Below are 15,761 nucleotides of genomic sequence, written 5' to 3' on the forward strand. Positions count from 1 at the left end.
GCAGGAACTCCATGTATCAATAAAAAGAGAGTACAGGAAAAAATGCAAGAAGAAGACATCACATAATTTCTCTGATTAGAGACGAACGATCAGATTTGAGTCTCATCAAAAAAATTTAAGTTCCCTTTTTTTGGTTTGTTGTTCCCGAGCCGTTAGCTTTTCATACTTGCCTGTTGTCATGGTTTCTAGGTTTAATTTTCTATTGTTATGTACTTTCAGTTTTTATAATTGTAATTGTACTCATTGCAAAGGAGTTCATTTTTTTTATGACTATTTATCTGATTATTAGTTTATTACAAGTAAAATAAGATAAATGTTGAATAATTAATTTGTATATTTTGTTAGCTTCTTTATAATTTCTTCCATTATTTTCTTAATTTCAATATCTATAAATCCAAGTATATTTTCAGAAATCATCTAACAATATATGTATATCATTTTGAATTCGAGTAATATTTGCTGACAGGATTTTTAAAATATTTGTATACTACTTTTTAACTCTTTAAGATGCAAAATTTTATTGTTTAATAAAATAGGGTTTAAAAAAAATATTACAATATATTTTGTAATTAAGTTTCGATTATGTAGGAAGTAATTAAAGAAACAACTTAAGCTGTGTAACTAAATTAGTGTAGTTCGTTATAAATTTGTTGTTTTGAATATATTGCTAAATCATTATTTTAATTTTTGTGCTGAACTGAACTACCGAGAATTAGAAGAAAATTTATCGAAAATTATTTTAATTTATCGAAAATTATTATTTTTGTGCTAAATCATTATTTTAATTTCCGATTCCAGATCAAATTATCGAAAATTTATTTTCCGATTTTAGACAGTCTGAAACTGCAGATTAAATTTTTGGGTTCTAAATCTTTTTCTCTTTTAATTAAAATTACTGTTGCCCCGTGTGACTCTCTGCAGTATGCACCGACGCCAGCTTGCTGTGTCCGCTCACCGACAGTTGAATATTGAGTACCTACAAATTGAATCGGCATCCAATGAAATATCTCAAACTTTTGAGTGATTCTTTGCAAAATTAGGATCATTCAAATCCTGTCTGCACGACTCTCAAAACACATTAAACTTGTCCCTCCATTTCAAATAGGCACCGTTTAAATCCACTCAAAGTTTGAGATATCTCCTATAAATATATGGACTCCTACAAATTGGAATACAGTAAAATCTAAATTAATGCAGAATTTGCTGTCTTGGCCGAATACTAAGAAAAGAGAAATTTAGAATTGGAGATTAAGTTTTTGGTTTCGGACTGTCTAGAACAGGAGATTTAAATTTCCGGTAATTTGTCTCGATCAGAATTTAATTTTCGGTTCGGATAAATTTTAAATTTTCTTTGCATGGGATGTAGATTTTGAAAATTTAATATTATTTTTGAATATTTATAAAAATTTCAAAAAAATAAAGTTCATTTTTGAAATATCCTTCACCAATCATATTTTTGGTTATCCATTCTTGAAAAATCAACTTTTTTGATGAAAATATGATCTCACAATTTAATTCTTTTGTGATTTTATTAATGGATAATAAATTGGATACACAATCATTTATATACAAGACATTCAGAATTATTTTTGAGAAAATATTAATGGAGAGGATATCTATTTTTGTCACCATTTGCAACAGTAACAAATCGTTTGGTTTTGTATTTTAAAAAAAAAGTTAATGAACTTCTATTTTCGGACATATAGTCAATTGTACCAAAATCTAAAATCCATTCAATTTTTTGAGAATTATATATTAGATTGGCGGCCATATCCATAGTCAAAAGATTTACGAATTATTTGCGAATAATTCATTTTTTTTTTGTGATGCCAAACTAAACACTAAATTATTCGATTGACCAAAATTTGACCGAATTAAACCCGAATAATTTACGAATTTCATGAATTTTTCTCGAATTTTACAAAATTATTGGCAAATTTTTTCCGATTTTTTTTTTCCGATTTTTTTTTGGGTTTTTTTAGATATATATATAATTTCGTCCGTGTATTGATAGACGAATCAAGAAAAGTAAAAATTCAATGATTTATGAATGAAATAACCAAAATTGAGTAAACAAATATTGCTAAAATGTATACATTCTCTCCATATAATAATGATGTTTTTTATATTTTTTATCTATTGAACCAAACAAAAAAACATCAACAAATAATTACAATATGTATTAAAATATCAAGAATAGTAAGATCATGGGTATATGCACTGATTTTATTTTGAAAATTTGTTGAATTGGATGTTGGGTTGTATCATGAAATTGGAATAGTTGTGGGTCATTCTAATTAGAAACAAAATTAAATAATCATGCATGCGTCTATGCTCTCCCATAGAATCTATTATAATTAAGAAACTTAAAACTTATTCAATTTATTTAATTTTAATAGTGATATGTATTGTGTTAAGTTCAGAAGAAGTAATATTAAGAAGATTTTGGACACTTTCAAATATTGGTTTTGTATCTATTTAAAAAAACAAAGTTTTTAAAAATAGTAATCATGTTGGACTAGAAGATTATGGCATTGACATAACTAATAAAATTTTATATAATAAAACTTATTTTGGAAATAAAATGACTGAATTGCCTCCTTAAAAGATTTTATTGGATCCTCTTAACTCTGAAGAGAAGTCACCACACTAACATTTAAAGTGAAGTCACCACACTAACATGTAAAGTTCGTCTATTATTTTAAGATATTTTCAAACTAAGTATGGGGACCATATCATGATTTTGTTTAGGGGTGCAAGTAGATCGGATAATACTTGATCGTATCCAGATCTGTATCTGAAAATTAGATGTGGATATCTGATATCTGAATATCCGTATGGATACAAATACAGATACGTATATGATTTTGAATTTTAATTATCCGTATTCAAATAGTAAATTTATACTATATAATTTAATATATATTATGAAAATAATTATTTATAAATCTACAGATATCCAATATTCGATCTGTATCCATATTTATCCGTCTAATATTTTTGACCATATCTGTATCTAAAAAAAAAAAAAAATGATTTTACCACTATTCGATTCGTATCCAATCCGTTTGCACCCCTAATTTTGTTGGATCCGTTTGAAAAAAAAAAGTTACCACACTAACATGTAAATATCATATCTTGGGCAAAGACCACACTAACATGTAAAGATCGTCTTGGGCAAAGTTCCGGAGGAATTCGTATCCTCTGAGATATCTCAAACTTTGCGTGACTTTATGGAAAATCCCAACCGTTTCAATACGTTCTGCACGAATCTCCAAGCACACAAATACTGACCCTCTACATCACCCCCGAATAGGCACCGGACACGTCGGTCACGCAAAAGTTGAGATATCTCAGAGGATACGCACTCGTTCCGGAGTGGGTTGTATTTATTGTTTTTGTTCTGTTGGCAGACCAAGCATGTGATGAAATCAAACTTTCCAAGTTCCCAGTCCCCAGTCCCCACCGAATTCCCATCCCCTCAGGTTACTGGACTGAGTACAATTCAATCAGATGGCTCAAAATTGTTTTATTTAACTTGCCACGATTCTCAAAGCCAAAATAATCCAGCTCCCTCCGTCATTCCGAATCCCGACCGGCTGATAGTAAATCTGAGCCGTCTGTTTTAATTGTGTTGAGTCAGGTACCTGGAAGGATAGGATCCATCCCCACCCACATTTGGCAAAGTTGTGAAGTGGGTCCGCCATAAGGAATCTTTACAGAGTAAATTGAAGTTGCGGAGTTGGTTCTAAACTGTTTATTTTTGTTTGTAAAATTAAAATTACTGTTATGCCAGCTTGCTGTGTCCACTCACCGACAGCATTGGATTCGGATCCTATGAGTTACCTCAAACTCATACTTTGAGTGATTCTGTGCAAAATTAGGATCATTCAAATTCTGTCTGCACGAATCTCAAAACACATTAAACTGGCCTTCCATTTCAAATAGGCGCTAAATAATTTCGAAAATAATAGAGTCCATGTTTTAAATATCCTTTACCTATCATATTTTTTATTATCCATTCTTAAAAAAATCACCTTTTTGTTATTTTATTAATGGATAATTAATTGGATGCACAATCATTTATACACAAGACATTAAGAGTTATTTTTGAGAAAATATTTATTGAGTCCTTTTCAAAGATTTTCATTTTGTCACCATTTACAATGGTAACAAATCATTTGGTTTTGTATTTTTTAAAAAGAGTTAATAAACTTATATTTCCAGTCATATGATCAGTTGCATCACAATCTAAAATTCATTCAATTTTTTGAAAATTATATATTAGATTGGTAGCCATACCCATAGTCACAACATTTGCAAATTATTCGCGAAAAATTCGTTTTTTTTTTTTTGTGATGCCGAACCGAACGTTGAATTATTCGATTGAACGAATTAAACCCAAATAATTCATGAATTTTACGAATTTTTCTCGAGTTTTACTAATTATTCTCGAATTTTTTCAGAATTTTTTTTTTGTCGAATTATGTCCGAATGACTTCCGAATCACGAATTTTTGACCTCGCCGAACCGAACCCGAATAATTCATTTGTCACTATGGCCATACCTGAATTCTTTTGAGAATTTTTCTGAAGCAGCACAGTGAGCTGCTGTAAGAGTTGTCTCATTTGATCCGAGTTTATATCGGTTGTGGATGTTGCGTAAGACGTTGCACAGCACAGTGCAAATTAAAATACCTCTCTTTCTTCTCATCACTCCAGTAGCGAACTAGCGATAGTACCTTCGAGCTTAGGATTGTTACTCACGGGGATTGCCAGAGCTTCGTGCCCCTCGTCATTTCTATTGCAAAGTCGAGGAGATTAGAGTAGAGCAACGGATCTGAGATTGGGGAAAGGTATTCCTTTAATTTCTTTATGAGTTTTGAGAAATCAAGTTGAGGCATGTTTTTCGGTTTTACTTGTATTTGATCTGTACCAGTTTTGGGATTTTATTTTTTGGTATTGGATCCTAATCTTCATTATTCCCACAATCAGAAATACATGGCAGAAGCTGTAACCTCTGTGCTGGAAAAGCTTGCTGGTATATTGCGCGAGAAAGTTCGGGAAGTGCAGGCTGTGCGTGGGCAGATCGAACAGGTGCAAAAGGAGCTTCGCTTGATCCAAGCGCTGCTCAGAGATGTTGATTCCAAGTGTACCAGAAATAATGTGGTAACAGAGTGGCTGAACCAGGTCAGAGAAATTGCCAACAAAATAACTACTGTAATTGATACCTTCCGGGATAAGATTGAAGAAAACCGTGCAGAAAGTTCCAACTGGCTTGTCAGTAAATTTAAGACGGCCAAAAGAAACTATAAAAAGTACAAGCTCGGCCTGCATGACGAGCTCGAGAAAATCATAGAGGAACTAAATCGGCTTTACCAGCGCCGAACCGACTTGAGAATTGAGGATCTTGGTGCTATTGATGATGTTGATGATCCAGAAGCTTGTGATGATGTTGATGATCCAGAAGTTGTTGGGCTTGAGGATGACCAGGCAAAGATTATCGAGCAGCTCAAAGATAGAAGTATTTCAAGGCGCACGGTGCTCTCGATCGTGGGTACTGGTGGCCTCGGGAAAACAACCTTGGCGCAAAAAGTATACAACAGGTGCATGTCCTTTCTTTTGAACGTTTTATTTATTTATATATAAAGCGGGTAAATTTTTGTGGAACAATTAATCTATAACAAGAAAATTGCTATATTCCAAACCAACTAGTTGTGAAGAACACAACTGTCCAAATTTAGATTGTTGTTCTTTCTCAAGAAGTGATGATATTCAATTCTTAGAAAATATTGTTATGTATTATTAGTAATCAATTACCTAGAGCAAACCTGATAACTTAACCGAAACTTATATACTATCTGAGTTAAATTCTTGACAATGGATTATTTAATGGGATCGCATACAAATTTATGTGAGTCGTGAAACTAAATTATGATGATTTGCATACATGAATATAAATGTTACTCAACTACACCCAATATATATATGTAGTTCTGATAATTTGTGACATAAAGAATCACCGTAATATGTACGCTTAATCAAATTTTGCCTCTCTATTTTTGTTAATAGAATTTACAAGATGGTAATAATGACTCCAAATGTTCTTAGCTCCATGTTTGGTAAATTAGGCACAAAGACGTGGGTCAAACTTGAAAGTCTCTCGTTATGTTCCTTATTTTTCCTTGATGTAACACATTTTTTTTTTGTAAAAACAGTGATAAATTGGAAGGACAATTTGATTGTCGCGCATGGCTGTCCATTTCTCAAACGTACAATTTAAATGAACTCTTGAGAGAAATTCTTTACAAAGTTAAACCTCAAATGAAAAACAAAAATCCACCTGTAACAGATAGGGATTTACCGGTGAAGCTAAAGAAATACTTCTTGATCAGTGGCAAGAGATACTTAATTATTTCAGATGATGTGTGGGACATTAATCTTTGGGGGCAGTTGAAAATAGCATTACCCGAAATGTACAATGCGAGCCGCGTGATCATTACCACCAGATCGCTTGATGTTGCCAAAGCAGCAGATTGCAACACAAAACCATATAAGCTCCGTTACCTAAGTGACGACAAGGGTCTAGCTCTCCTGTTCAGAAACGCTTTTCAACAGCCGGTACAACCTGAGAATTACCCAGCTCATCTCTTGGATGTGGCCAAAAGATTAACGAAAAAATGTGGTGGGCTACCCTTGGCATTGGTTGTTCTAGGTGGTATCCTCACAAGGAGGGACTGCAACTACACTGCCTGGAACACGTTGTACGAGACCACAGATTGGCACGACAAAGATGGGATACAGTGCTCGCAGGTCCTTGCCAGGAGTTATGAAGACTTGCCTCGATATCTCAAAGATTGTTTTCTTTATTTTGCTTGTTTTCCCGAGGATTATAAGATTTCGGGATGGCACGTTACAAGAATGTGGATGGCTGAAAGATTTGTACCGAAAGATGGAGGTGGAACAATAGAGGACAGAGCGGAGAAATGCCTTGAAGAGCTAGTGCAAAGGTACATCTCTTCTCAGTTCTATTTTTTATGGTACTTATCACGTATAAAAGAAGTCCTGTTATGTTTTTGACCCAGCCCAGTCTCATCACATTCACACCAAATTTAATAACTCTTCAAAAATTCCTCTCTAGGGACTCCCCCTATATACCCAGTACATATACATGATCTCCTAAATACCTCTCTAACCATTCCTCCTTTTTACCTTCCAAAAGTAATTTTCAATGATAATATCAAATAAATTTTATTTTACATAAGAATATTTGCACGAAATTTAGTATCTTTTAATGCATAAAGGTCAAGGATTGTACCTGATAGAAATAATTTGTTAGAAATTTTCTCATCTCCAAAAATTCAAGTAATTATGCAAACAGAAGCTTCTTTATATATACATCTTTATGTAGATGTTCTAGTTCTGTCTGAAAGGAATTGAAATTAAGTTTAGGTTTTAGAAAAAGACAACAATATATATATATATATATATATATATATATATATATATATATATATATATATATATATATATATATATATATAGGGTCTGTCTAAATTGCTGCTGACAGCATTTCAGCAGAGGTGCTGCCGGGGCTATATTTAGCCGTGTGATGTTCAAATAACAAATCCAAACCGTTAGATGTTTAATCTATATTATAATCTACTTGCAGACCAAATTTTACATTTTTTTGAATTTTTTTACTATATATTAAGCTGGTTTGAAAACCGCTGATTTCAGTAAATTTCTGCAGCATTGAAATCAGCGGTTTTCAAACCAGCTTAATATATAGTAAAACAATTCCAAAAAATGTAAAATTTGGTCTCCAAGTAGATTATAATATAGATTAAACGTCTAACGGTTTAGATTTATCGTTTGAACATCAAAAAATAGAAAAAACAGTGGCAGCACCGCCGGCAGAAATGCTGCCGGCAGCAAATTAGCCACAGCCTATATATATATATATATATATATATATATAGAGGTTGGCTAAGCTCAAATCGTTTGTTCCTGGACTCAGGAACAAACGACTCGGTTCTCTGATTTTCGAAATTCAAACGGCCGATCCAAACTGTTAGATGTTTAATCTATATTAAAATGTGCTTGGAGACAAAATTTTATATTTTTTGGAATTTTTTTACTATTTATTAAGATGGTTTGAAAGTCGCTGTTTTTTTATGGTGCAGAATTTTAATGAAAACAGCGATTTTCAAACCATCTTAATAAATAGTAAAAAAATTCTAAAAAATATAAAATTTTGTCTCCAAGCACATTTTAATATAGATTAAACATCTAATGGTTTGGATCGACCGTTTGAACTTCGGAAATCAGAGAATCGAGTCGTTTGTTCCTGAGTCCAGGAACAAACGATTTGAGCTTAGCCAACCTCTATATATATATGAGGAGGGATTCAATTACACTCTTTTTTGGTGACACCTAATTACATTATATATTTTCAAAGTCCAAACAGTCGATCCAAATCGTTCAACATGATAGATATGTTACAATGTGCTTGCAGATCAAAATTTACATTTCTTTGCAATTTTTTATTAAGATGGGTACAAAAATTCAATGGTCTGAATATAGCGATTTTGTTAAATACTTAATAAATAGTAAATAAATTCCAAAAAAATATAAAATTTGATCTGAAAGCACATTTTAATATATCCATTATGTTGAACGATTTGGATCGACTATTTGAACTTTGAAAAGTTTGAAAATTGAGAGTGTAATTCGGTGTCACCAAAAAAGGTGTAATTGGATCCTTCCTATATATATATATATATATAGGGTTCGGCTAATTTGCTGCCGGCAACATTTTAGCCGGAGGTGCTGCCACCTTTTTTTATTTTCTGATATCCAAACAACAAATCCAAACTGTTATATGTTTAATCTATGTTATAATCTACTTGGAGACCAAATTTTACATTTTTTGGAATTTTTTTACTATCTATTAAGCTAGTTTGAAAACCGCTGATTTCAATGCTGCAGAAATTTACTGAAAACAGCGATTTTCCAACTAGCTTAATAAATAGTACAAAAATTCCAAAAAATGTAAAATTTGGTCTCCAAGTATATTATAATATAGATTAAACATCTAACGGTTTGGATTTGTTGTTTGGACATCAGAAAATTAAAAAAAGGGTGGCAGCACCTCTGGCTAAAATGCTACCAGCAACAAATTTGCCGGACCCTATATATATATATATATATATATATATAGCAAAGGTTTTTCGCAACTTACGTATATCATCATTATTGAAGAAATGGTGGAAACTCAATTACAAACTTTTAGCCAACAAATTATTTGTTACAAAAAGATTTAAAAATAGATATTTTGTTGTTTGTCAATGTTTCACAGAACTAGATATAACGTTGCATTATTGCCATGAACACGCTTACAAATTTGATATCGACATATATATCTAAGGTGTATGTTAGAGTCAATGACATGAGTGTCTAAACCAATAATTCATAACTAACAAAAAGAAATTGAAAGAGTGAAGCACTAAGATAGCCCGATATTAAAAAAAAAAAAAACTATAAACAAGTGCATAAGAACTGGCTAATAATTAGCTTTGGTGATATGTAGGAGTGCACAAAAAATTCGAGATTTGTGATTCGATTCGAGTTCGATTCGAAAAAGTTCAAAAAAAATTCAATTCGAAAGTAATTCGGTTCGAAATTAATTCAATTTCGAACCAAGCCTAATTCGATTCGTGTGGTTAGCGAATCTCGAATGGTTCGATTCGTTTACGGGCATACTGGCTCAGAACAGGCTGTCAAGGAGAGAGAAGGTGGGGGCCTTTGTTACTAAACCGTGCCCTCCAGTCTCTATAGCAGGTTAATAGTCGTGGAAATTTTAGCCGATACACAGAGAGTTGTTTAGATATCAATGTCTCTTTCTACCTTTCAATCGTTCTCGTTTCGAGCAACAGCTGAAAGCTCAAAGTGACTCTAGCAAGAAGAAAAAAAAAAGAAACAATAAATAGCAAAGAACCCATACAATCTCGACTATTTAGCAGTTCATACAAATTTATAGCTTAGTAAGAGGAGCAAGAGAGTTCAATCCAAGAAATATTGTTTCCTCTTACCAACCCCTCGACTAGGGTCAGGGTTTTCCTTCTCTCGATCAGAGACGATGCAACCTTCTAGCGCATCTCCTCGCTCTTCTTTCATCCCAAAATTAACTTTCCCTTTAAGCTTTCTCTTTCGCTCGTTCTGCACTAAAATCTCCACCTAAACCTTGATTCAAATCGAACTAATTTGAATTGCTCTCAATTTAACCAAATTGTTCTCAATTTCGAACTAATTTCGAATCAAATCGAACTAATTTTGAATCAAATCGAACTAGTTTGAATTATACCGAACCAAATTCGAACTGACCTTTTAGGTTTGAAAACAATTTCAATTTTGAACTGGATTCGGTTTGAAATAATTTCAAATTCGAATTCAAACTAGGCCCAATTCGATTCGGTTCAGTTCATTTACAGCCCTGGTGATGTGTCTAAAACTAGCTTTTTATCTTCAAAATGTCAATATACATAAATAATACTTCTATTCAGATTTTGAACTTGCAACTTTTCACACATCACTATTTTTTGCTAATGGATTGAAGGCCAATTTTCGTATACTACAACAAATTAGTTTATTGAAAATTACATGATGTTTTAACAACATATATATTTTTTATTTCGGGTAACACTGAGGTAAGAGAAAATTTTGATTTTCACTGTACTGCACTTTGCTTCATAAAACAAGCTAATAAAGAAAAATATGGAGCATATAATCTTTGACAAATTTACTCAATAACGCTTAAAATATTTAAATCTTTTAATGATAACTAGACACTTAATATCACGAATAGTTGTGACTTACATAAAATTCATGTTTTTGTAGATATTCTTTTAAATCATAAAATATAGAAGGAAATAAAAATAATAATGTGAAAACCATACGATAAAAAGCTGTAACAGACCTGATATTTTTATATATATTATATATAACCTTCATTTAATTAATTAATATTCCATTTAAGGGGGATGATTTTAACATCCAATAATTGAATTATTTTCCTAAATTTATTTTGGATCTATATCTAATATTTAAACATTAAAAGGTTTAATTTGTAAATATATATATATATATATATATATTAATTAATTAATTAATTAAATGATTGTTATATATAATATATATATAAAATATCGGGTCTGTTACAAAAGCAAAAGTAATTACTTCTAGAAATTTTATTTTAACAATAGAATCTCAAACAGAGTTTTATGGACACTTTATTGTTATTCTCAATGGTCATATTAAAGTCTTCATTTTCATTGAGTTAATTGGCTACAAATTCCATCATCAAGGAAAAATGTTATTTTTCCCAAAAAAATGTTATTTTTCCCAAAAAAATGTATCTAATTAATTAGATAGCAGAGAAAATTTCAGTTCAAAAATTGAGTTATCTACTAATTTCTAACAATGTAAAATATTGTTGAAAAATAATAAGTTAATTTATTACACTCAATATAATTTTAAGATTTGCAACCAAAGCTAATGTTGTAATTTCTTGTTGATGCAAATTATGCTTTTGTCGATGTAATTCTATCCCCTGAAACATAGTATAAAAAAAAAAAACTTGTTTTTACTTTAATTGGATCAGATTGTTAAACATATAAATTCAATTATACTTACCTACAAAACTTCAATACAAATAAAACTTTCGTACACAATTAAAAAGAGAGAAATTCTGAGCCTAAGAAAAACTGTTTGGATAATAAAATTGATTAAAAAAAATTTAAATTTATCTTTATTAATTGAGTTTGAACTTGAAAACTTGGAATAACCTAACTATGTCAAAGAGAAAAAGAATAAGCACGAAGTTCCAAACAATTTTCGGTGTTGAGCCGTAATCAAAGAAAAAGTTTACTGCATGTGACTCTTCACAACTAATGAGGTATCAATTAAAAAAGGTCAAAAACAGATATGTTTAAATATTTCTCTCATCCCAAAATATTAATTGCCATTAATATAAACATTACATATCTACATTGATTATACGGAATATATCGACAAATGTTTTCATATATATTACTATCTAAATAACAAATTATTGTCATTAGTATTACTATTATATGTAGTCTTTAGATCTAAATGAAAGAGGACAACCATATTCTTAATTTCCATATATACCACATTTTTAATTTTATCCATTTAGAAAAATTTATATTGCAGCTTAATTTAATTTTATGCAACTTAATATATTAGCCTAGTAAGAATTTTTAAAAATATTAATTTCAACGAGGTGCCTAAATATATTTTATATTTTTATTACTGCACCATGGACTATATAAACAGGACATCCTTTGGATGAAAGATATATTTGAGAGTTCTAGTATTTTTCATATTAATTTGACTTCAGAAATACCTAGTTATTCATAAACAAATATTTTCATTCTTCTTTGATGTCAATTTGTATAAAAAATACTGTTGTAGGTGCTTGATTCAAGTTACTAAAAAATCTTGGAATGGCTACTGCAAATACTGTAGTATTCATGATCTTCTACGGGACCTAGCTATCCACAAAGCTAAGGATGAGAACTTTTTCACTGTATTCTCAAAAGCAGATGAAGTTAACAACCTAGCTGCTAGCAACCCACACCGTGCGGCACTGCAATTTTGCACTCCCACAGAGGATGACATTTATTCAGAAAACACTCATTCTTTACTCTGTTTCGGTTTTGGGCTAGTGTCATCTAAAAATAGTGGCTTTGGACTACTAAATTATAGTGGGTTTGGAGTACTTCAAGTTTTAACCTTGGAGCATGTCAATATGACCACATTTACTCGGAGACAGTGGCCGAAGAGTTTGATACACTTGAGGTACTTGGGGTTAAGAAACTGCTTTATTCCACATGATATATTTAAGAAGGTTTCCTTCCCTAATCTAGAGACCATTGATTTAAATAGATCGAGAGTTCGTAATGCAGATGGAATATCACTAAGACTAGATTTGTGTGATGTCGTAATCCCAACTCTAAGACATGTGTACTTAAAATGTGGTTTCTATTGGACCCATTTACCATTAAAATGGAATAAGCATACAAATCTACAAACAATTATGGATGTGTACATACACATAGAATCAGTTGTTGAATTCAGATTTTGTATCAACTTGTGTACGTTTGGGATTTTCATTGCTAATTATCTAGATAACAGAAGGGCCATAAAAGAGTGGCAAAACCTCAAGAGTGTGCTGAAAAACACAGTCCAGTTGGTCCACCTCTCTATTGGAACAAAGTGGTTCCTACCATTTGGTGGCACAAAAGACTTACCTTGTCATGAGAAGATACAAAAACTAGTTCTTATGGGAAAATGGGAAAGAAATATATGTGTTCCAAGTGTTGAGATGTTCCCAACAAACCTCACCAAATTGAAGCTCATATTTTCTCATCTCCAGGAAGATCCAATGCCCATATTGGAGAGGCTGCAGAGCCTCAGGATACTTTGTTTATATGATTACTCATATGTGGGAACAGAGTTGATCTGTTCAACTGGAGGGTTTCCTAACCTCGAAAAACTAAATATTGTTCGTCTGCCCAACCTACATCATTGGGACATAAAAGAGGGAGCTATGTCCATCCTTCGTCACCTCCAAATTGATTATTGTAAAAAGCTACATGTACTTCCCGAGCTACAAAAGGTGCGAACTCTTCAAGAACTAACAGTTTACTCACGTGAGATCTGGGAAAGTATGCAAATGCAAGGAAAAGATGTACACAAAATTGAGCATATCCCATCTGTGCGTATAAGGTAAAATCTCATGCATCTTTGTTGTACTACTTTACAGTTTCAGATTGTCATCGTATCCAATCTGTTCATATTACTTTGCATGGCTGTAAGACTTTATTTTCAATTGTTTTTATTATGTTTGTTGTAATTTATTTAGCTACTCTTTTTTATTGTATGCAATATGTTGAGCAGGGACTACACACAATAAAAAGAGAGACTACACGGAAAAATGCAAGAAAAAGACATCACATAATAATTATTCTCTTCCTGCTTAGAGACGAACAGTCAGATTTGAGTCTCATTACAATATTTAAGTTCCCTTTTTCAGTTTGTTGTTTCCAAGCCGTTCAGCTTTTCATACTTGCCCGTTTTCATGGTTGCTAGATTCAATTTTATATTGTTATGTACTTTCAGTTTTTATAATTGTAATTGTAATTGTACTCTTTGCTAAGGAGTTCATTTTTATGATTATTTATCTGGTTATTACATGTAAAATAAGATAAATGTTGAATATTTTTTCTGTTTTTTTATCTGGTTATTTTTTTGTTAGCTTCTTTATAATTTATTCCATTATTTCTTAATTTCATCTCTATAAATTAAATCTAAGTTTATTTTTAGAAATCATCTAAAATTATATGTATATCATTTTGAATTCGAGTAATATTTGTTGACAGGATTTTTAAAATATTTTTATACTACTTTTTCACTATTTTTCCAATTATGAAATTATCAGAAATTAATGCATGCCTTCTTGGGATAGTATTTGTATTTCTTATTTTTAAGATGCAAAATTTATTGTTTAATCAAATGGGGTTTAATTATTTCCTACATAATCGAAACTTAATTACAAAAATATACTAAATTTTTGTAGTTCCCTGTAAATTTGTTGTTTTGATTATATTGCTAAATCATTATTTTAATTTTTGTGCTGAACTAAACTATCAAAAATTATAAGAAAATATTCCCAATTTCTATTGCTTTACAAGAATAATTTGAAATGACTGAAATTATTTTTTCAGCGAATTAAATAATGTTTCGGGTTCTCATTGATTATATTATTGGATTTTACAATAATTTTTAATTTGGCATTTACAATTGTTTACACTTATCATTTAAATATTATTTCTTTTATATGTAACTAACTCTTCATTAATTTTTTTTTTTATGAAATGTGTTTCTTTGTTTATGTTTCCTGTCAAAGACACGTACGTAAAATTCTTCTAATAAAATATCATTCCTACAACGAAAATACTACGTTACAAAATATAAGAAAATGTTTGCTGACGATGCCGCACAAATACTCATTATTAATAAAATATGTGTCCCTATAATTAAAAAAAAAAAAAGCATAATCGGTAAATGTAATGTGAAATTCCACAACTTCTTATACTAGAGTCTAACTAGTATTTCATAACTTGGCATTTATCTATTATCTACATATTAAAAAAACTCTAGTGCACTTGATTTCTTGAACGTCCGATCTGCTTCGGTGCGAATATTAAAGCGCCCCACTACATTTTATCTCGGGCCGAATGGATCATAATTCTGATTTTAACTCAAATTTTAAGTTAACTCCGAGGATCTTGACCCCTTTGCCACGATGTTTGCCCACGTTATTTCCGATGGTCTCATAAAATCTGAATAATAGAAGATAATTACTGATGGATAAAATATGTAGTATGGTACTATTCATAGCACACTTCATTCCGTACTACAGATTCATATTTTCACTTTCAAAGTCTAAATAATCAATCTGAACTGTTAATCATGATCTCAATATGAAAATATATGTACTTGGAGTCCAAATTTTACATTTTTTCAATTATTTTTACTATTTTTTTAGATAGGGAGAATATCACTAAAGAACGGTCCAGAATTTTTAGATTAAGTTATTTTGTACATATTTAAGAAAAATAGTAAAAAAAAAATAGAAATACGTAAAATTTGGCATCCAATTAGCACATTTTCATT

General features: G+C 31.1%; 2 protein-coding genes and 1 long non-coding RNA gene across 4 annotated transcripts in view; 2 read left to right on the forward strand and 1 right to left on the reverse strand.

Moving 5' to 3' along the window:
* Positions 1-368, forward strand: part of LOC144554854 (putative disease resistance RPP13-like protein 3) — a 33,565-nt gene extending 33,197 nt beyond the window's left edge. Inside the window, exon 4 of the mRNA XM_078303210.1 lies at positions 5-368. Coding sequence (XP_078159336.1) covers positions 5-23 — 19 coding nt within the window. The 3' untranslated portion in view covers positions 24-368. The remainder of the gene's footprint in view (positions 1-4) is intronic.
* The window catches only part of LOC144554858 (uncharacterized), a 63,289-nt gene extending 52,513 nt beyond the window's left edge, over positions 1-10,776 (reverse strand). Inside the window, exon 1 of the long non-coding RNA XR_013511782.1 lies at positions 10,015-10,776. This is a non-coding gene — a long non-coding RNA (uncharacterized LOC144554858). The remainder of the gene's footprint in view (positions 1-10,014) is intronic.
* On the forward strand, positions 4,723-14,118 carry LOC144554855 (putative disease resistance RPP13-like protein 3). 2 transcript variants are annotated; one of them, XM_078303213.1, is made up of 5 exons: positions 4,723-4,855; positions 4,995-5,605; positions 6,218-7,009; positions 12,495-13,811; positions 13,983-14,118. In XM_078303213.1, the coding sequence occupies exons 2-5, from the start codon at positions 5,001-5,003 to the stop codon at positions 13,996-13,998; spliced, it is 2,730 nt and encodes a 909-aa protein (XP_078159339.1). In that variant the 5' UTR covers positions 4,723-4,855; positions 4,995-5,000; the 3' UTR covers positions 13,999-14,118. The 2 variants fall into 2 exon arrangements, with proteins under 2 accessions (XP_078159339.1, XP_078159337.1); XM_078303211.1 differs by lacking the exon at positions 4,723-4,855 and having other exon boundaries at positions 4,963-5,605.
* The last annotated feature ends 1,643 nt before the right edge of the window (positions 14,119-15,761 follow it).

Source organism: Carex rostrata, chromosome 5 (assembly GCF_964058835.1).
Source record: "Carex rostrata chromosome 5, lpCarRost1.2, whole genome shotgun sequence".
Lineage (NCBI taxonomy): Eukaryota > Viridiplantae > Streptophyta > Magnoliopsida > Poales > Cyperaceae > Carex > Carex rostrata.